This window comes from Coturnix japonica, chromosome 19, assembly GCF_054131305.1.
Source record: "Coturnix japonica strain WE chromosome 19, WE-NBRP24, whole genome shotgun sequence".
In the NCBI taxonomy this organism is placed as follows: domain Eukaryota; kingdom Metazoa; phylum Chordata; class Aves; order Galliformes; family Phasianidae; genus Coturnix; species Coturnix japonica.
Genome location: NC_140681.1, coordinates 1915337 through 1937789, shown reverse-complemented (window position 1 = coordinate 1937789; position 22453 = coordinate 1915337). Strand labels below are relative to the sequence as shown.

General features: G+C 47.4%; 1 protein-coding gene across 26 annotated transcripts in view; it reads left to right on the top strand.

Annotated features, from left to right (window-relative positions):
* Positions 1–8149: 8149 nt before the first annotated feature.
* Positions 8150–22453, top strand: part of RALGAPB (Ral GTPase activating protein non-catalytic subunit beta) — a 62940-nt gene continuing 48636 nt past the window's right edge. For 24 of the 26 annotated variants that reach the window (XR_014935733.1, XR_014935734.1, XM_085519460.1 and 21 more), the window contains exons 1-6: positions 8150–8296; positions 13478–13690; positions 14432–14634; positions 18292–18455; positions 19163–19349; positions 21713–21844. Coding sequence is in view for 22 of the 26 variants with exons in the window: in XM_015881297.3 (XP_015736783.1) it covers positions 13508–13690; positions 14432–14634; positions 18292–18455; positions 19163–19349; positions 21713–21844 (869 nt within the window). In the remaining 4 variants the exon portion in view is untranslated. Of the gene's footprint in view, positions 8297–12586; positions 12711–13477; positions 13691–14431; positions 14635–18291; positions 18456–19162; positions 19350–19969; positions 20090–21712; positions 21845–22453 lie in introns of those variants that run through there. The other 2 variants (XM_085519439.1, XM_085519450.1) reach the window with 2 other exon arrangements.

Sequence of the window (22453 nt, the reverse complement as noted above, 5' to 3'; positions counted from 1 at the left end):
TGCAGGACTCCTTAAACTGAGCTCACACCACCTGATCCCTGTGTATGCCTTTGGGTGACCTGTGCATTTTTACTGCAGTTGCTCAGAAGAGACTCTTTGTATTTTTTCCCAGGGAAGGCACCAACAAAAAGGACTCCTGTTGGAACTGCTTTACAGACTCATGCACAGTTGTGCTGGGGATTTAATGCAGACATAACCATGTTGCAGGCCTGAGGGCTGAGAAACTGGTTGCTCTCAGGCTGTGAAGGCAGGCAGGGCTGTGGTTCTGCTGCAGTCCTGCAGCTGTGAGCTGATGCAGAGCCTTGCTGGCTGCTGGCACTGCGTGGCTCTGGGCTGAGGCACTGTGCAGATGGGGATCCCAGGTGAGATCTGGATGGGCCTCCTGACTTCAAACCATGAGAATGTGGGCGGCTGTTTATTTCTTAATAGGCACAACATAACTGCAGACTTTCTCACGTCAACCTGAATTCTTCAAAGGGCGCTTGGCAGAATGTTTTTGTCTTGCCAAAACCCACAGTTTACAGACAGATCTGAAACAGCCACACAGAAGCAAGCACTCTGCCCATCCAGATCTGCAGATCAGAATACTAAGACAGCCTTAAGATGATATCATATTTTAATTAATTAATGTTCAAGCTTTATAGAAAAGTGAATCATTCCCTACCAAGTGATAATGAGGTCTTTAAACCAACATAACCCTCATCCACCACTTGTACAACATACACGTTTAGTGCAGCAAAATGCTTGGAGTGTTTGTTTGCATTCAGAGAAACTGGTATTTAGAAAATAAGAGCAGCTAACATCTGGCCTGTGTCTGAGAACATCCCTTACACCCAATACAAGTAAGACTGCCCAAAACATTGTTTTTCTTCATCACGGTCAAGAGATGGTAGGGCATCTTCTCTGCCTGTTTGCATCTGCTCTCTCAAAGGAGAAAGTGTCTGCCAGAGATATCAGCTCTGACAAAACAGATTCCCCTCCACATAATCTAATTCAGCTCGAAGGCTGCTGTGAGTGGGCTGCTTCTGCAAGTAGTTCAGAATCTCTAACATTTCTCCCTCTGATAGGCTTTGTGACAGCACAGCAAATAGAAAGCAGTGTATGCAGCTGCAGTGCAGGGTCATGGGAGCCTAATCCATTCTCTGTCCCACAGGAGACTGGTTTGAATCATGGAAGGCTGCCCTTCACTAAGCGCCAGGGAGCAACAGCAAGGTTCAGGTAACAGCTTGTGAAGAGCTTAGGGCTGAGCTCAGCAGGCATCTTTATTTCTATTGCAGCAGTTAGGGAAGCAGTGGGGTACAACATAGCTGTGCCATACCTCCATATACACGCCTCATTAGGTTCATTCAAACCCAGTGACACAGCGTGTCATCCCATGCCTCTGCAGAGAGAAGGTGCCTGGAAGCAGAGGGCAGAGCATCCCCAGCAGCAGCTGCAGCCTGCTCACACACAGGCACTGCCTGCTGCTCTGCCTTGCCAGCACAGAGTTCTCCTGCTGGCTGTGTTTCTCAAGCACCCTGCAAAGCTGTGGAAGCTGATTGCTTATCTTCAGCCACAGATGGGGAATGAAGAAAATTTTCCCCATGATGCCAGAGGGAGCCGGAGGATGGCAGGCCCTCAAGGTCCCAGTAGTGCAAGACGACCTGATGCAAGGACATACATTTTCCAAAGCAGTGCACTGCTCGAGTCTTAGAAGCTCATGTGTGGCATGCTGGCACTGAGGGAAGACCTGGGCTTGAGCCTGCTGCTCCATGCACTCGTGCAAAAGGCTGCTCCTTTGCTGCACGACAGAGCAACAAGAAGGTGCTAATGTTGGCCCTCTGATGGCAGGATTGCAAAGTTCCTCTCCAGAAAGCTTGTCTCTTTCTGGAGCCAAGAGATTCACTTATGTCTTTGCGGGGCTTTCATGAAAGCGAAAGAGTTGAAAGAAGCACTCATTTCATTGGCATGTTAAAAAACACTTTCTATGTAATCACTGCACATCCATCATATTGACTTTTGAGAAGTCGGCCAGCACTGTTTCACAGCACAAAAGAAGAGCAAAATATGAAGTGGGGGCTCATACAGAGCAGTATGAAAGGATCATTACCCCACTCAGCAGCTGCACAGACTGGGGGAGATGTTTCATCTCTGCCCAAGCTGGGCAAAGAGGGAGAGCTCCATGTCCCAGCCTAGACAACAGACCACGCCGTATTTCCATTATTTCCTTTACAAAACCGTGCTTTTTTTCTTCCATATTTGCTTAATGCAATCTGAAAATACAGCTGCGTATCAGTGGAAGTCTTGGGAATTGTCAGTGCCTAAATGATGGACAGCGCTTTAAAATAGGTTACCTGAAAAGTTCTCAGTGGGACAACACCAGGTTACAATTAGGAGACAGAAGCAAATCCTCACAGCGGGGTATTGTTTTGAATCAGAAGAGCAGGTGAGGAAGTAGCTGAAATGTGCAAATTAAAGGCATACATGTATATTCTTATCAAGTGACTGTTGTGATTACTGATGTGTGTTTTAGCTACATTTCAGTGATACAACACTGTGTGTAAATTATGTATGTACATACAATACATTGCGTGTTTCTTATATATGATACACACAGATATTATCTGTACAATACAGAGAGTGGATGTTTGGAATGAATGGAACACGCTGTCCTGGAAGCTGAGTAGTTTGGATTGGAGCTTAGAACTAGAACTGTGTCCATGTGTGCAAAATAGGCAAATAAAATGTGGATGACAGAAGACAGCCAAGGAAATGCAAGATGCAGCATAATGAGGGGCTGCTGAAATGCATACAGAACGGAGCAGCAACAGGACACAGGCAGGTGAGAGCCCACGTCTGTCTGCTATCCATGCACATAGGGGGTCAATGCTGAAAGAAAAGGCGGAAGGCTTTGGAGAAGGCAGCTGAGGCCTTTGTGGTGCTGTTTACTACAAAACTGCTTAGGGTTATTCCTGTGCTGAGAGTTCACTTTATGGGGAATGAGTCAGCCACGAAAGCCGCTTCAAACTGAAATCAGTAGAAATCCTAAGACAGATTGTTCGTAAGAAGGAATTGCCAGCACCAGATCGTGTGCGCTGCTGAGCCACAGACTAAACAAGAGATGAGTCACACACCTGCTTATGTAACCACAACCCCACAGCTCCTTGCTAAGACAGGAGTGTAACACTGCAAATGTATGCTGCGTTCTGCTCCTCAATGGGGCTCTGAGGGGGCTCAGGGAGCTACACACTGCTCATTTTCATGTCTCTATCAGGCAGATGTATGGAAACTGTAACAAGGAAAAGAAGGTAAACTAGTGCTGAGTCACTGCTGTGGTCCGACCTATGGGAAGGCCAAAGTGTGAGACCATGTGGGTTGGGATGAGGACAGTCTGGGTAAAGCAGAAGCACTGTGCATAAGGAAAGCAAACTGAAGAATCCATTTGCTGCTTCCCCCAGCTGGGAGACGTCCAGCCACCTGCAGGCCAGCAGGATCCCCACGTGTCAGGGTTCCTTGGTACTGTAACTACTCCTCCTTTCCTCCCATAGCGTAATACAGGCCTGACAAAACCATGACAGTCTTCTTGATTTCAGAGAGGGTTAATGTCTCACCAACATAGTGGAGGGGCTGGAGCTCCAGTAGGTGAGAGGGCAGGGGTTGCAGGAGCTGCGTGGGACAGCAGGGCTGGGACTGAGCCCCATTCCTCTGCCCTGGCCAGGGCGGTGGGTGGCAGTACCTGGGGTGCCCTGCCTGCAGACAGAAGCACCAGACACGGGCTGGTGCTTCAGTGTGTTGTAAATTACAACTGCAGTGGGCATCATCACCATTAATATCAGTACCAGTGTGCCTTCTGGTTGCATTATATAAAACGCGTGGTCTGTGCAAAAGAAATTCAGGGAGATTTACAGGGATTCAAATGTGCCTTACACACATCTGTACTTAACTGTAAGCCGCAGCCAAAGCTTTGTTTTAGTGCACAATCCAATCACAAGTTCTCTGCAGAACAGCCCGTGTGGGGAGCAGCTGCTGGGCAGGATGAGGTTCCACTGGGCATAGCAGAACCCAAACACAACGCAGAGTGCTCTGAGCTGCAGCCCGGCTGCTGTGTGACCAGCAACCTTTTCCCTGCTCCTGTCCTTTTCTTACAGCAGGATCCCAGGCTGAGTTTCTAGTTCATCTCTCAAAAGGAAATAGAAGCAGCTGCTTTACCACCGATTTCAGGATATGCCACAATTTATTGACAATCACAAGATTTCCTGGAATTTTCTCTCTGTCTGGAGGACCATCCCAGCATCCAACCATCCCATCTCCTAATAGCAGAGATGCTCCCATACTCCCACACCTTGGTGGCCATTCCCTGGGCTCTCTCCAAAGTGTTCAGGCCCCTGTGTTACCCGGGAGCCTGAGGGGAAAGGAATGATGACCTTGAGCTGCTGGCAATGCTTCTGCTAACACAGCCCAGGGATGAGCAGTGCAGAAGAGCTGTGCAGTGCCTCAGCTGCTCCCCACCAGCACTTCCCATCCCTACCCTGGCACGGAGGTGCTCAGAGAACAGACTCATTGTAGGCTGCCTCTTCACAGTGCAGTCAGCAGTATCTGGGCCTCAGCACCTCTTGTGTATCACTGCCAGTGATGGACACCTCGTGTGCACTGGCAGGAGCTCTGACATCTGGTGTTCCTTGAGCAGGATCCTTAGTCACTTGCAATACATGTGCAGGACCTTGATGTCTCATGTACAGCTGGCCAGGCCTCGACATCTCATGTTCCATGCAGGGACGGCACTGATGTCTCAAGAGTTGCCAGCAGGACGCAGAAGAGGGCAGAACACTCCAGATACCTGTACCCTGAGCCATCTATATATATATCCATCCACTCCACTGTGAAGTCACAGGATGACAGTGACGCCCCAGTGGTATCACAAGGCACACAGATGTAGATTTGTTTTCTGCAAGTTGTCATGCTAATAATAGTTTTGATGTTTGCTTGCCCAAACCTCCCTAAGAACTTTCATGGGGCATTTCCAAAGACACTGAGAAACAAACAGCTGCTTGAAGCAATGAGCCTCGCTGCTGGGACATCCCCACTGATCTGAAGTCAGTTGGGAAAGGAGCGGTTGGGACAGGAAAACTAACAGTATAAAGTATTATACACGCAGTATTACATTTCCCATAATATAATGCATGTGGGAAAAACAAGCAATTGTGATTACACTCTGTATTACAATGAAAACTGACATTGGTTTAAATGTAAATGTAACAGTACAAGCTTGTATTGGCTTTGGCCTGAAATCCTCAAGGACCTGTAATAATGAGTCAGCAATAGCAAATGATCACCTCTGCCAGTGTGAGACTGCAATCTGATACGGAATGTAATTAATAGGAACCGTGAATTCTACAATTTCAATGGTCCTAATTCTAAATTATAGAATCAGAATCACCAAGGTTGGAAAAGACCTCCAAGGTCATCTGGTCCAACCGTCCACCTACCACCAATATTTCCCACTAACCCACATCCCTCAGTACAACATCTAAATGCTCTTGAACACCCTCAGGGTCAGTGACTCCAGCACCTCCCTGGGCAGCCTATAACACTGCCTAACCACTCTTTCAGAGAAGAAATTTTCCTTGATGTCCAACCTGGGCCCCCCATCCCCCATAGTCTTATCACTAATTATGTGGGAGCAGAGACTGCCCCCTCCCCCCCCCCCTTCACCACAGCCTCCTTTCAGGTGGTTGCAGATAGCAATGATGTCTCCCCTAAGTGCCCTCTTCTCCAGACTGAACAAACCCATTTTCCTCAGCCAGTCCCCATAGGACCTGTGCTCCAGACCCCTCACAGCTTCGCTGCCCTTCTCTGGACACACTCCAAGGCCTCCATGTCTTTCTTGCAGTGAGGGGGATGTTGCATTTCGCAGAGCAGTGGTGAGTTAAGTACTAACAGTACTTGGGAAATGTGGGTGACAGACCTGGCAGCTCTGATCGCCATCCATACAGATTAAGCCAGACATGCCCAATGAAATTCAATTGTCCTACTCATCCAAGATGCTCCTTTTGTTCATATTACAAAAACTGGCAAAATTGTTGGCCTACCTCTGGTCATAAAATCCTGTGCTACGTCAATTACCAGATTCCATGAAAAAAAGCAGGCTTTAATTGTAACTGCAACCAAGTGCTGTCCTTGATCCCCAGAGAGCCTGTCTGACCCCCAGCTCTGGCTGACAGCTGCTTGGAAGTTGGCCTGGGAGCCGGGGGTGTCCTTGGGGAGTGCAGGTGGCACCCCTAAAGTACAGCTGGGCACCTGAGAACACAGGACATCCTGCAGCTGCTAAGCAAGAGCAAAGCAAGAAACTGAAGAATAACCAACAAAGCTGGGCAGACTGGGTGGGACTGGAGGCAGAACCCAGGCCTCGGCGCTTTTGGAGAGCCCGGAGTGCTCCTTTGCCCCTTCCCCTTTGCTTGCTTACACTCACCCCACAGGGAAAACATTGGTTTGCCACTTTTCTGCTTCCTGTGCACTCCTACCAGCAACACTTCACTCTGAATAACCATCCTCTGTGGCTTTCCGACCTGCAGTCCCACGAGGCTCCTTTACTCCCCTCCAGCCCCACAACCTCCAGCTGCCACAGTGGCAAAATCACATCCCCACCTCTCTCCTCCCTGCAGCTCCAGGGCACTGGCAGTGCCTTCAAGGCAAGTGGGATCCTGCCAGCACCAGATGTAAAGTGCAGGAGTGACTGCTCCTTCCAGGTCCACTAAGAAAGGGGCTCAGATTCTACAAGGCATTGATTAAACTGGAGATAAAGTGAGAAAAAAATAATCTTTCATCCCTTCAGATGCTGGGAAGAAGTCGTGCAGCACTGCATGGACCTTGAGACAAGACATGGCATGGAGCTCAGGCTCTGCCAGACCAGGACTTCACCAGCACTGCCGTTCTCACTGTTGCCCTCGGGCTTTCCCAGAAGTATGCAATGGATCCATCATTCCTGCAACTGAAGGAAAACATGCTCTGTGAAAACACACTGCTTTACTTTGAGATAGAGCCAAGGCAGTGTCACTGCCAGCTGCACAGCTGGAGCTGCTCGCAGGTGTTCCCATGCAATGAACTGGAAGCTGGTCCTGCACCTGCCTGGGGTCACCGCTGTGTGGGTCACTGCCCCTTTGATGTGTGATGGTCACTCGGCCGGCACCAGCACAGACAGCTGGGATGGAGATGCTCCAGAGGCCCTGCTGTGCTGTGCCGTGCCGTGCTGTGCCGTGCCGTGCTGTGCTCTACTGTGCCGTGCCGTGCCGTGCCGTGCTGTGCCGTGCCGTGCTGTGCTGTGCTGTGCCGTGCCGTGCTGTGCCGTGCCGTGCTGTGCTGTGCTGTGCCGTGCCGTGCTGTGCCGTGCCGTGCTGTGCTGTGCTCTACTGTGCCGTGCCGTGCTGTGCCGTGCTGTGCCGTGCCGTGCCGTGCTGTGCCGTGCCGTGCCGGAGCTGGTTTTGGGGAGTGGTTTTTCCCACAGTGCTCCCTGCTGTGCTGTGCTTCGGTTCTGCGCTGAAAACACTGCTGAGTACACAGGGATGTAGCTGCAGCTCGGCAGTGCTCACACCGTCCAGGTCTTCCCTGCTCCTCATGCTGCACGTGCACAGCTCCTGTCCTGCCAGGAGGGCACGGGGCCGGGACAGCGGGGATGCTGCAGGTCACACAGTGCCGTGCTTGGGAACAGAACAGGGGGCCGTTCTTCCAGGTGTTGGTGCCGTTCGGGCACTGGTTGCTCAGCGCTCTGCGGTTGGTTTTGCACCACGAGCTTCTCTGGGGCTGTTTTTATCACGGGGCGGAGTTTGCGCTCCTTACCAAACATTTCCCCTTCCTGCTCATCCCGATGCCGGCACGGCAGCCCTCACGTTTCACAACTTGCACCGTTCCCGCCCCCCCCCCGTTTCCCGCAGGGCAGATCCGACCCGCTGTGCGCGCGGTGCAGCAGCGCCCGAGCGGCCCCTTTAAGAGCAGCGGGACGGCGGAGCCCACGGGCGCAGCCGCGTCCGAGCGGCGCTTGCGCAGGCGCACAGCTGTTCCCCGTGACTTATTCGGCGCTGCCCGCGGCGGAAGTCGAGTTCTCGGGCGGGTCGGGGCGTTGCGCGTGCGCAGTGCGCGGTACGGCCCGGCTGCCCGCCGTGCGCTTTGTGGCGCTGCCGGAAGCGGCGGCGGGGAGCGGAGCGGGGCGGCTCGGAGCGTTCGTCCCGGTTTGTCTCGTCCGGCCGCGGGCAGCGATGGAGCCGGCCTGAGGGCGGGGCACGGCACGGCACGGCACGACATGCCCGCGGGCCTCTCGCCGCAGGTAAGGCCAACGGACCCGCCCGCTCTGCTCCTCCCGGGCCTGTGGCGGCTCCCGCTGCCCGCCCTGCAGGTCCGGGCCCTGCGCCGTGTCCGCGCTCAGTGGCGGTGCTGCGCGGCGGCGGCCGCTGGGAGCGGGGCGGAGGGAGCGGCCCGAGCTGGGCCCGTCCTGCCCCGGCGCTGGGCCCGTCGTGCCGTGCCCGGCCGCGCACTGCCCGTGTTGGGGCCGCGGCCCTGGAGCCGTGCGGGGCGCAGCGAAGTTGTGCTGGGCGGTGTCTGCGGAGCGGCGGGGAACGCGGCGCTGGGCGCCCGCTCCGCTCTCCCTGTTACCTCGTTCCTCACCCGCTGTGCGGCCGCCAGGTCGGTGCAGTAGCGCTGCGGGCCGTACCGTTCTCCGGGGCGGGGAGAGCCCCTCCCGGCCGAGCCGCGGTCCGAGTGAACCTGAAGGCACCGAGTGGCAGCTGCGCTTCAGCGGCATCGGGAACTGCTCCGCTTTGCGGCGGCGTTATCCGGCCGGTTTTGGGTGCAGGTGGAACGTGGGCAGCTCCTTCGGTTCTCGCGCGGTCAGCCTGAAGGATCGCGGCCCTCCCGGCTCTGACAGATGGGCCGGCAGCCAGGAGCAAAGCAGTACTAGTACTAGTAAGATCTGAGGGTGGAAGAAAACAGAATAAAATAGCCAACACTCATAAAGCTCCCCGATTCTGCTTTCTTATGGGTTGATGAATGCTCAGATGTAACAGCCCCCAAGTTTTATGCTGCTCTGCCGTGACAGGAGCCCTGACCCCTTGCTTTAGGGGGGCATGTGTCCAGCTGTGTCCTCAGAGCCAGGGTGAGATGGGGGCTCTGACCCTATGAGCAGGTCTGATAGGAAGAGATGAGTCCTGTGCTTAAAAAGGGGCTACCGTCAGATTTGTGTATTGACCTCCTGCGGCTGGATGATAAAGTTGGGCAAACTCATCTTCCCTGGGTGGGGGGGCTGTGACGCTCCCCTCTTCCACTCAGCACAGCCATGACTGAGTGTGTCACCTGGGCTGAGTCTGGGGCTGTGAGTTCCTGCTCTTTCTCTACCTCATTTCTTCCTGCCTTGAACAGAAATGTTTCATTTGATAGTAATCCTGACATGCATCTCCATTTATTCTCTAATGGAATACTGACTTTAAGCAGAGCAGGGCCTGCGGGCTACTCTATGTGATGTTCCTAGGGCAGGGGCACCTGCTGGGGGTGCTCTGAAGGTGGATGCTTGGAGGAGTGCACTTTTTTTCAGTCCTGCAAGGGTTGTGCTGAGTCAGTCAGTCCTGCCAAGACTCTGCCAGTCTCTGTACTCTACAGCAGACATGTGGAGGGCAGAGGGGCAGCACAGTGGCAAGGTGGTGCAGAGGGCTACCTTGTTTTCCTTGAGATACTTTTGAAGTAGATTTAATATCCCGGAACTTCACGGTGTAGTTCCTTTATATTGCTGCTGCTTTGTTGTATGCTTAGCCTTCAGAGAGGTCTTCCTTTGGTGTCTCTGCTGCTGGTCTTCACGTCTTCTATATTAAATATTATTGTTTCCATTGGATTTTCAGTTTAGTCTCTGCCTTCCTTGTTCTGATGAAACCCAGGAAGTTCTCATATTTTGGGAAGCCTTGCCTTTGTGCTCCAAACCCCTTGTTTTGTAGGTGAGCACTTAATATTGTGTCAGATGTTGAGCATGCAGGGCTCAGTGTCCCAATTTGCTCCCAGCCCTCACTGTGCCCACCCCGAGAGCTGCTTCCTACACAAACATTAGTCCTGACCCTCTCCCTGTGCACACGTCAAGAATCCCACCACTGCTCTGAGCTCCTGTGTGTTCCTTCCAAATAACTGCAGCACATGGGCCTGTTGTTTGGTTGGGTAGTTCTTGCTTTACTGCTCCAGGAGGTAGAATACTCTGCCTGCACCAATTCCTCTGAAGGTTTTAGGGACTGGAAATAAAACTCAATTTAATTTTATGAACTTATCAGTGACTTTCTTGTACTCACCAAAGTTTGGGTGTCTGTGAGCTGAGGGTCTTTAATCTCAAATGCTGAAACATCCTTTTTCAGTTTTATATGGTGGTAGCTATAAAAATTCCCAAGCTGAAATGGCTCAAGAGGGATGTATGGTCATGCAGGTAATTGACGTTGTGGAGGAATGCTGGTACCACACCAGTTCCATAGTAGATGGTACATGTTTTAGCTCTGCATCTCTCTGTTCTTCCACCAGTGTTGGGGATTTCTTTCCAGATCCCTCTGTCTGTAGAAATCTGAGGGTCTTGTATTTACTGCAGAACATAAATGTGTTCTGTTTCCAAACTCGGTGAGCTTAATAGCTCTATTTGCCTTTCTTCCTCCCCTTTTCCCTTAGATAGGTAGTCTGGACCTTCAGGAGCCCTCAGTGATTTGAATCTGTGTCTGTGTAGGTATTTTCCTAAATGCCATGCAGCTGATGCTCAGGTATTGAGCTGGGGTGCTCTTCTTGACACTGAGTTGCAAAAGTGTTGCAGAAGCAAATTAAGATGGATGTGCACTGGTGGGATGGAATCAAAGCTTCCAGTGTTCTGGGGATGTTGAAATGTTTCGGGACAAATGCAGCCTGTTCTGAGGAGGTGCATCCCGCTGCTCTCTGTGAGGTGTTTTTTGCGTTGAGCTTTCTAAGCAAGGTATAGCACTGTCAGTCTGTTCCACTTGCACAGATTCAGCATAAAGCAGATGTGGTTGTGGGGAGGTTTACTGGTGCTGTGAGCTTATCTCTGGTTTCAAGAAGTTGAATTGTAGCTGGGTTCAGCCATAACTCTGCTGTGACAGGTACCAGCAGCTCTCGTTTCAAATGCAGTTTGTGGGGTGTGAAGTGAAAAGCAACTTTTAGTCCTCGCAAAATCAAATGTTCCAGTTGTGAAATGTAGCAGGTAAATAACCCAATACTGCAGGAAGTCCCACCTCAAAAGGTTTTTACATTGGAGTTAGTTCCTTGGCCCATTATTCCTTGTATGTTTATTATATTTCCTTTATGGTTAAGACCGAGGGTAGCCTGGGACATCACAAGGATGCAGGTCTGAGTGTTAGGTGTGCTGGCTGCATGCAGCACCAGAGGCTTTGGTTCCCCCGTGCTGTTGCTGAGCCTCTCACATGTGCTGCGTGCTTTGCCTTAGCAGGGCCAGGAGCAGGTGGACGCTTCCTGTATTGCTGTGTGCTGGTATGACAAGGGCCATTTGAAATGCTTTTGAATTTGGAATCCCTTGTTCTCTGATTTCCCTCCATGTAGGAGCTTTCCAGCCTCTGGGCTACACAAAATATCCCTGTGCTTTTGGGCAGCCCGTGCTGCCATGCTGAGCTGATGGCGGTGCTGGCCTGTGTTGACATCACTTGGCTTGAGCCAGCACTCCATTCCTCATGTGGTGGATACTGCTACAGTGGGCTCTGCAGTGCCCACGGGAGGGCTAGCAGTGTGCATAGGGTCTGCAGAAAGGGACAGTACAGCAGCAGGGAGACACAGCCAAAGAACTTAACTGGTGGGAATTGTAGTCATTACAAAGGACAGTGGTTGTAGTTGGGACTGTGGGTCCTGTTTGCTTCCTGCTCTCCTGGCGCAGTCATTTCTGTGTCCCAGCAGCTGGTGTCTTGTCAGCTTTCCTCCAGGCTGTAGGGTTACATTCAGTCATTTCCCCCCATTACTCTCAGAGGAGGAGAAAATTCCTAAAGGTCACAAGCTGCACTTCTGCCAGCTGTGCCCGCTGTGCTTGTTTGCTGTCAGACCATGCGTGGCTGCTGCCTCAGACCAGGAAGTGCGTAGTTTAGGAAACTGAGATGTGCTGCCTGCTCATAAAGGAGTCCTCAGGCTTTTCACATATGATTTGAGGTGTAACTCAGCATTCAGGTGACTAGCTAGATAGGCAGACCTGTTTAAATGGCGGCTTGTCCCTAAGTAGATGCATTTCCAGGCCCAGCTTGTTTGTTTTGTTGCCAAGGAATATTCAAGGGAGACACTGAAAAAATTCCCTAAGTTGTTTCCAACATGCAGCTGTTGGTGAGCAGCCCCTGGAGCACTGCGTGTGGCACTGTGAGCAGATCCATGCCGTGGCTGCTGCATGCCTTCCTGCCTTTCCTCTGGTGCTGGCCCTGCCCGCTCTGTGCTGTGTTGTTCACGTGGTTGCTGGCTCAAATAACTGATAAGGGGAAGGAGGGAGGTGGTGCTGGTCTGATGGCTTAGGCTGCTGTGCGCCTGTGCTGCTCAGAGTGGGTTTGCAGGGCTGCTGCCACCGCAGGGAATGCTCCTTCACCCCTCCCAGACGCATGTTCTCCTGGCTCCTCTGTGTGGCCAAGGTCTTCATCTAACCTCCATTAGATCAGATCCTGTCTGCCTGGACAGCTGCTGGCTGGATCAAGACATTAGTGCTGGCTGAGCTGCCCTGGTGCTGCCAGGTGAGGCTGTGTGCACTGACTTCACCAGAATTTGAAACTCACCAGTGTGTATATGAGTATGCCAGGTACAGGAGCAGTATGTGGGGTAGCAGTGTAACTGTGAGGCCATACGTGGTTCAAGTGAGCACTCCATGAAGGCTCAGTCAGTCCTTCTGTCAGTTCAGGTCAGCACACTTCTCAGTATCAGTCACGTTTCTCAGCCAGCGGCTGTGGGTGTTGCATGCTGCAGGGGAAATACTGAGGGTGTAGAAAGAGGCTGGATTTGATCTTCCAAGACTGACTGAGGTTTTCTGTCATTTTCCTGGTATGCATTTTTAACTGCTGTTGAACTGAAAAAGGGCATGAGGTTTGAACAGGAGCTGTTGCTTACCTTAATTGGATACTTGTGGAGCAATTCCCTGTTTAGCTAAGAAAACTTTGTAAGAAAGTGTCCTGACAGCTCAGACTGCACCAGCTGAACTCATGAGCTGCTTCTTCTGAAGCTTGTAGTGTCACAAACAGGCTGCCAGTTCCTAACTGAACCTAAAAGGAGGGGGTGTCACTGTGCCAAAATCCCATTAATTGAGTTTATGAATCCTAGGGTAACTTCTGATTCTTTAGTAATTGGTATCGGCTATGCTAAAAGACATTAAGGTTGAACAACAGGGGTTTGACTCTCTTACGGGACTTAAAAGGTATGGTGCAGATGCTTGCATACTGAATTTACCATGGCAAACAGCTTCATAGATGCTTCTACTGATTATATCTCTTCTTTCTTGCCCTTCCAGGTGTTATTTGCTTTGTAGCATAGAGGCACTATGTACTCAGAGTGGAGATCCTTGCATCTTGTCATTCAAAATGATCAGGGTAATACCAGTGTACTTCACAGCTATCCTGAAAGTGTGGGAAGAGAAGTGGCAAATGCAGTGGTGCGTCCTCTTGGGCAAGCTCTGATCACATCATCGGTTGGAAGTGAAAGTTTGCTGAAAACAGACAAAGAAGTAAGTGCATTTCTGTGGTCTCCATCACCCTGATCATAGTTTTCTTCGTGCTGGAGGGGTCTCTTTTAAGAGGCTATAGAAAAGCTTCTTCTTTAATAATCCTTTTTTTCTTTTTTTTTTTTTTTTAATGTACTGTATTTTTAGGTTACTAGTTTACGTAATGTTTGTACTTACAGCCAGATCATAGCAACTATGCGCTTCGTGACCTAGTAGTAAGTGATGCGTGGTGTTCAGTGCTTATCTGAGCTATTGTACCCAGAAGTGCAGGCTAAAGGGGTTGGGGAAATTCAGAGGCTTGAGCTGGTTAACACATTAAAACCTTTGTAAAGCAACCTTTGTAATTGCTGAAGCAAGTGGATGACTTCAAGTGTTGGTATTGTATGAGTGTTTATTTGCTAGAATCTGAATGTCTTTTACTATATTAGTTTATGACTGTCCAGCTCTTTGTGTGTTCTGAGGAATTCTTTCTGCAGTTTAGACTGAAGAGATTCTTTCTGAAATCATAATGCTATATGAAAACACCGAATCATTAACTCGAGCATGGTAGTGATGGGTTGTCTGTCAGACTTGGTGATCTCAGAGACTATTTACAGCTTTAATGATTCTGTGATTCTAATCTGTGTGACCATCAGATAAATGTAGTTACGTGGTACAAGAAATTCTCTTTGCATTAGAACTAGTGTGCATGAATCATTCTTTACTTTCCAAAATTGACTTTTACTAACTTCTCTTTATTCTTAGGTAAAATGGACAATGGAGGTGGTTTGTTATGGACTGACCCTCCCTCTGGATGGCGATACTGTGAAATACTGTGTCGATGTATATACAGACTGGATTATGGCTCTTGTATTACCTAAGGACTCAATTCCTTTACCAGTTATTAAGGAACCAAACCTTTATGTTCAAAGCATTCTCAAACATCTTCAAAATCTCTTTGTACCAAGGTGAGTGTTAGGGTAGTAGTGTTCAGGGTGGGAGAGATCCACAGGCATTCAGAGCCATAGTCAGAAGGTAATCTGTCAGAAGGATGTGATGAGCCCTGCAGGCTCTTGATTAACCAAGGCTGTTATTGTAGAAAAGTTACAAGGAAGTTGTCACTCCATCCATGTCGTCTTGCTTCTGTGTTTAGACAACTAATTACTCTTAGAACCGTTGTTATTATGTGACTGGAGAGGGATAAAAAACTAAATCATGTGACTGTCTGCTGATAATGTGTACAAATGAGATAAGTAAAAGCACATGGTGGCTGTGTTTACTTACAGCTTCTCCCATCACATCAGAAGAGTAGACACAGAGAAGCTACTCCCTGTGAGTTTGCCAGAATTTGCCCTGCTGTATGAGCATAATCATGTTGATCATGTTTCACTGATAATTTTCAAGGAGCCCTGCAGAAGTGCTTGTTATCTGTCAGCCTGATGTTACTCTGAACACCATTGGATAATGATGTTGATACACATGCTCATAGTTCTTAGACAAAGAGTTGTATTGTCTTGAGTGCTCTCAACGCTAGCTTTCACGTGTAGTTTATGACAAATGGACCTGATGGTGCTGAATACAGGTTGAATAAAGGAAAAGATGTTTTAGTAGTCTCCCGTGAAACAGTACAAGCTGCCTGAAATTACTTCAGGTCTGGTACCTCCAGACCTGTACTAAACAACCTACTTTACAGAAGCATTAATGCTGTGTCATTGCAAGTGGCCTTCAAAGTGTTCCCCTCTGCATGGGTTACTTTATCTGAAGGTTGTATTGATAAAGGGTTTTGGAGAGTAATTCATATAACTTCAGATGAGGTCGTTGCTGTTTTATTGTTTCAAATTCTGCAACTCAACCAGAGTTCTAATTCCTCTTAAGGCACAGTTGAAGAAGATATTTTAATTCCCTTTAAAGGACAGTCAGAGAATCTGTGGAGGGAAGAAATTTAAAGAAAATATGCTTCAGATTAGGTTTTTACAGAAAGCTGTCTCTAACTATTGGTCATTTTTGTCACTACATTGGGGAAGTCAAGGAAGAGGAAAGAAACCCAGTCACTCCCTTCCTGGGCTGCTGGCCTTTAGACCAGAGCTGGCTGATGTCATAGCTGGGCTTTGTCATGGGACTCTTACGGAGTAAAACCAAAATTCAGTGTGTAGTAACCTGCTGTGACAAGAAAACGTGAACCTGCGTCCAAGAAGATCCAAGAACTGCTATCTTTTTATCTTCAGTTTCAAGCCTGCAGGATGTCTGTCCTGCTAGAGCTGGTGCGGAATGGAGTTTGTACTGTCCAGAAAACTGTATTTCCTTGTCCCAGTGGAGAACGCATTCTTTCCCCATTTATTAAACTCTCTTTGTGTGATCCTTCACTATGTTTTGCACAAGAGGCCCTGTTAACAGGCAGTTTTGTTTCCTGTGTGCTGCTGACACTACTGCTGTTCTACACTTCTGCTCCAACTTCATATGTTGAGATTGATGCAGGATGGCAGACCACGTGTAATGTCTGCTGAATGAAACAACTGACGCCTAGATATGGGCAGAGCAGAGGAATCATGACTGTAAACCTGTGTGCACACACCACCAAGTATAAGATCTCACACAGTAGGCAACAAGCACATCTTTCCCTGCAGCACTGACCTATCATCTGCCCCACTGAATGGAGGGTTTCTTTTCATAGTATAGTTGGGAATCCCCCAAGCAAGGCCCCAGCTGTATATCTCTAGTAATGCTGAGATATTCCGGGAACCAAGCAGACTGCTTAAACAACAGTGGTAGTTATTAGTTAGTCAGTTATTTATTAGTTAGTCAGTAGTTATTACTGTTAGATAAGATTTTGGTGCTGCAGATCTTTGCTTGAAGCATGGGAAGGAAATATGAAAACTCTTTTTTCCCTGCCCTGTGGAAGATGGGGGTGTAGGTGTGGCCATAGGATCTTCTCTCTGGGGTGTCTGGAATCCCTTGAGAGGCCACACAACGTGTGACTGGCCAAGCGTTAACAGAGGCCTTTCTGATAACTTCTAATGTATGTGTGAAATTTTGGGAGCAGTTCTTGCTGAATGGGTGTAGGGACCATAAGGACAGGTCCTGAGGAAATCTTTGGAAATGAGTGTTCACAGTGTTGCAGCTAGAGTTTGCCATTCTTTTTGTTTCCCTACTTTGTAGGGAAAAAGCAACTAGAAAGGATGGAGGCTGCAGAGTTGCCTTTCCTACTTTTGCTCAGGAGTTTCCCATTAGTCACAAGGAGATGCTACTTGTACAACCCTTAATATGCATTCATTAAAGTCTTAGGGAATCAATTCTTCAGACAGGCTTTGAAACGTAACAAATGACAAAATAAGGGTATTCTTTGCTTTAAAAACTTACTTTGTTGCTTGGGGGGAAAACTGCCATAGCAGAGGCTTGTTTGTCCCAAGCTGTGTTGTTTTACCAAGGTAATCTGTTAAGATCAGCAGCACGGAACAACCCGCTGAAGTTCTGAACTGTGACTATTGTGCAGTTTTGCACCAGGTGTTATCTTGTTTCTTTGTAGCCTTGTTTCCAGTATTGTCATACAGTATATTTATACTACAAAGATAAGAGTTGATGATGTTTTTAAAAAGCATCTACCAGTACGTGATCTCAGTTTGCGCTGCTGTTCCCTAAAAATAGCAGATCTTTGCCTGGTGGATCTGTATGTTCCTGAGAGCTTGCTATGTGAGCAACTTGTGGTTTAAGTTGCGTTGGAAAATGCTTAGGCTCTAGTAATACTGCTTGGTGGATGGTCATATTTATATGATTCTCTCTGTTAGCAAGGTGGTAGGGTGACTTAAGCTTACAACTTGAAATTTCAAGTTTGCAAGTTGAAAAATGTCTCACGTATTGCACATTTCAGTCAGCTCTTTCGTTCTTCATTCTTCCACTCCGTAAGCTTTTAGGCTTCCTTAGATTTGTTTACCAGTGTCCTCAGATACTGTTCTGTCCCCATTCTGCCTTGCACAAACTGATGGGAAGAGAGCCCGCTGCGCATGCGACACCATGTGCTGCGTGACTCAGCAGAGGTAGCGTGTAACTGCTTCTTAAAGTAGGGAAAAACTTCACACTGCCAACTTCTTCCCTTTCTACCCTCCTCATCCCTTCCTCTATTAGTCTAGTTTTACTATTTAATGACTTTCTGCCAGATTCTCTTTTTCCTAAATGCGAGAAATTCAAGGCAAGAGTTGGATGTACGTTTGGAAGTGAGAGGTGAACAAGGAAGAAGTTTGTTAACAATGTTTTCTTCTAAACTCAACGCTGTCTTCCGACTTTAATGTGGAACAATGAAAGGTGTCTTAGTATTCACATTGTTTGTCCTTTTAAATATTTTCTTGTTATAACAGATCATGCTTTCTCTGGTTAAAATGTTCACTTTGTGTTTGTGAGTTCTGTGTCATGTAAAGAAAAGCACTGAGGTACATCTTATACTCGTTAAGGCAGAGTTAGGATGCTCAGACACAGCTGTGGTGCATGCACACATCTTCATGTTCTTGGCTCTAGTTTGGTCATGCTGATGTATCCTCTTATAATTGCTCAAGGTTCAGATTATTGTATACACTGCTCTATGGTGTCTGCCATTTCCTCTTTGGAGACTCAAGTAGTGTTTCCTTCTCTTGCAGGCCAGACCCAGGATCTAGTCAGATTAGACTGTGTTTGCAAGTTTTGAAAGCAGTCCAGAAACTGGCTCGTGAATCAACAATTATGGCAAGAGAAACCTGGGAAGTTTTGTTGTTATTTCTTCTTCAGATTAATGATACTCTTCTAGCAGCTCCAACTGTGCAAGGTTTGTCTTAGACTTTCATTTGATCCAATTACTGGAAAATGCTTTGTTTCTGCTGGATGTTGAACTGCTATGGGAATTTGGGGAAACCTGTTAAAAGCTTGTAGTAGCCACCAGAGTGCAATAGCTCACTCCTAATTCTACTGCACTACTTTGAAATAAAGCACTGTCAGAGGAGACTGAGTGCTTTAGAACTGAGTCAGTTCTTCAAAATGTTTTTGCCCAGCTGTGGACTCAGTGCACAAAGAGTTCATAGTGAAGGGTTTAGATAATATTGTTCACTGTTAGTTTCACTGAAACCCATGTGTGCTGTCCAGTTTGGCCTGCCTACTGAAAAATAATGTTTATACCTTATTTAAAATGAATAAGACATCAAATATTTTATGTGCAGAAGGCAGCCTAAGATCAGTAGCTGAATTCCCAGTATCTGTTAATGACGCATGCATGTGGCTGGGGTTTTTCTCTGTTTCCTTTGGGCTTGTACAAGGTTCTATAGGAAGCAATGGGGGATTACCCTTAAATGAAAAATGATGAAAAATACGATGAAAAACTTGGGAATATTTACAGTTATCACTTAAACTAAAATTTAATATGTGAGGTGCAATTGTGACAGTTGTGACAGTCCTTTAGTTCCAGATATTCCTTGAGGAGATGTCTGTAGTGATTTAGATTGAGTACTCTCTAACGGTATGTGTCATTTCTGCTATCAGGTGGCATTGCTGAAAGTCTGGCCGAGAAGTTGATCGGCGTGCTGTTTGAGGTGTGGTTACTGGCCTGTACACGGTGCTTTCCAACACCACCCTACTGGAAAACTGCCAAAGAGATGGTGGCCAACTGGCGGCATCACCCTGCAGTAGTGGAGCAGTGGAGCAAGGTCATCTGTGCTCTTACCTCCAGGTAGGGGAAGTTGTGCACAAAGAAATGGACATCTGCTGGTATGATCACAGCTTGATGACTCTGGAGTTTCTTGTTTGTGGAATGCAGAATCCTCCCAGAGTGAATGAGCAAAACAAAGTGCTCAATAAGAGGATTTACAAATGCTCTTGTCTCGTACGGTTTGGGCATGTATGTGTCTCTATTCTGCAAGTGAACTGTCTAAATTGGTTTGTCCTTATTACTGTGTAATCTCAGCATTTCTTCAACAGCATTTTATTCAGTGTGAATGTATTTCAGTCTCCATCCCTGACTTTTATATCGCATCCTGAGAGGAACTTAGCATTAGCATGAGTGTAGTAATGCAATTTATGTGTATGACAGACATCACCGAGATGATGAGGTGCCTATCACCACTGAGCAGTGTCTGTGTTTGAGTGTTTAGTCTCCTGCTCTGTAAAGCTGCAGCAATGCTATGGGCTGGCTGCTGGGACGTGATGGGCCAGATGCAGGCTGCAGTCATCTTCCTCCATAGGAGCAGTACCAAGCCACACTGTGAGGAACTGGGGGCTGCAGGAAGACCTCAAACCTCAAGAAAAACCTCAGACAGTGAGAAGAGCATCAGTTCTGATAATGCTGGGGTCTTTGTGGTGTGAAGTCTTTGTGGAACAAATTTCATCCTCCTGGGGAAGGGAATTTGATGAAGTGAGGATCGGGGGATGATTCTCCCGAGACTCAATAGTGATTTGTATGGTAGTTTGAAGGTGCGTTGAAATTGCTGTATTGTGGAAAAATTAAACACTGAAAACTTGCTTTTTAATTACTTGTCTAAAAAACAAGTAGTTGTTTCCAGATTATCAGCTAATTGTTAAACCTGTGGGAAATAAAGCTGCAATGCAAATTTAGTGTATTTCCCACGCTACTTTAGCTATTTTTGGTTCGCTTGATGCAGCATTGCGTAACAGAAAATGTTTTATGATTCACTGATCTGAAGAGCGCAGCTCCGAATCCAAACATGCGTTGGCATTCTGCTTCATGCACTTCAGGCCCAAATTTTATCCTTCACTGTTGACTGACAGTCTTAGTTCTGTTGACTCACAGTAATCTGCAGGTTTTCTGTAACATTTATTTTGCTAATCTGCTGCATAGTTGGTTTCTATCTAATCCATAGCAAACTGAACTCCTCTGATGCTAGCTTTAAGTTTAGTGGATTTTAAACTGAACTTTTAATGCTTCAGTAAAATAAAAACTTCAAACAGTTAAAGTGCATTCCCTGTGAACTGTTGTCTGAATTGAGCTGTCAGCAGTCGACCAGGAGTAAGAATCTCAAAGCCAGATAGCAAGTTATATTTGGAACTTTGTACCCTTATGCAGTGTTAATCCATGGCCGTGATGTCACAGAAGAATAAAACAAGGGTCTTTTGTGCTGCCATACCAATAAGGGACTCCTTTTCCCCACATAGGGTGTCATAAGTCTGTTTTAACTGCTTGTGCTGACTATATGCATTATGACTTATTTCTGTTTGTAGTCATTCTTGAATAAGTCCCAGATTTCAGTTAAGATTCTGTCAGCTTCCTTGAGGAGCTGGTTTCTTGCTGCACATAAAAGAGGGACTGAGAAGCAACATATTCTTCTGCAGCACAAAGATGTGGGGCATGACTTAGCAAAAGTGTAAGCCTGGGCTGATGCTGGGGTTCACTGGGTGGGTCATGATCAGATAATTTTGCAGCAGAACCTTACAGGGCCATGCCTCTGGGGCACAAAATGCAAACGGGTGCTGGGGCATTCAGAGAGGCACCACTGTAAAGTGGCTCTTGCTTGATATAGGAATGTGTATTTCTGTTTTGGACTTTAATACTTCTTTAAGTTCGTCCACTTTTCTGCCCAAATAAGTCACCATGACAGACTGTGGTTCCCCACATGCTTTGACTGTCTATTGCATGAATTGGCTGCAGTGAAAGATAACTCAGCCTCTTTAACTTTAGGATTAAGCAGGACTTCTACAATACCTGAACTGAGAAATGGTGCTACAAGAGCATTTAGCTTAGCGAAACCAAAAAGTAGTTTCTGGGAATGGTTCAGGATTTCAGAAGGCATCGCTTCTCTCTCTTCCATGCTTTTAGAGAACACCAAGATTATGTTGGTCAGGGAAGTGAGCAATGCTTGCAAAGCTGGGAATGAAGCAGGACTCAAATCAGACAGCAGCGGCTCAGAGAGGCTTACCAGCGAGGATCCCAAATCACTTATCTAAGCCATTATCCTCGTGGTATTGTGTTGCTGTAGGTCCCCCTGTGGCCTCCTGCTCCTTTCTTGGAGGCTTTGATGCACTGTTAAACTTTAAGGAGTATTAAGATGACATGACATATCTGTCTGACTTGCTTTCTAGATTGCTGCGTTTTACATATGGACCTTCATTTCCTCCATTTAAAATTCCTGAAGAAGATGCTGGTCTGATTCCTCCTGAAATGGACAATGAGTGCATTGCGCAAACGTGGTTTCGCTTTTTACACATGCTGAGGTATTGCAGCTACAACCAGCCATTATGTGTGTTCTTGTATCCTTTCTGAAAACTGTCAAATGAAAAATTTCTCTGCAGGTTGCTGAGCTTGATGTGCTGAAGTAGAACCAAGTGTGAGAGATGTGTCATACAAGAGCCTTGCAGCAGTCTGTGGCAGGGCTGTGAGTGGGCCGTTCCATTCTTAGTGCACCAGTTTGTGTTCTGAGTCAACAAGTTCAGTTAAAAAGTGTTTTTTAGCAATGTGGCATTTTGGAGGATCTTAAAAACAGGACTTCAGTAGAATTGAGCTTCTCTGAGATAGCAAACAGGAAAAGGGGAACAATAACTCTGAGATGTGCACTGCTTCCATTTGCTTTCCAGGGTTTAAATTAAACCTATGGAAGGTTATTTTTTAAATGGGTGCATCTCTTTGCATTTATAGAGAAAGTTACATAGTTAATTTTAATGTCAATATTACCCTTCCTCAGACCTGCAACAGAACCGAGCAGTGTACTTTGTTCTGAGGGGAGGCATCACACTGATGGACAGCATAATTGATTTTTTCCTCTAAAAACACCCTAAGTGTATTTAGGTCTAAAATTTAATTATTTTACTGGTTAAAACTTATCC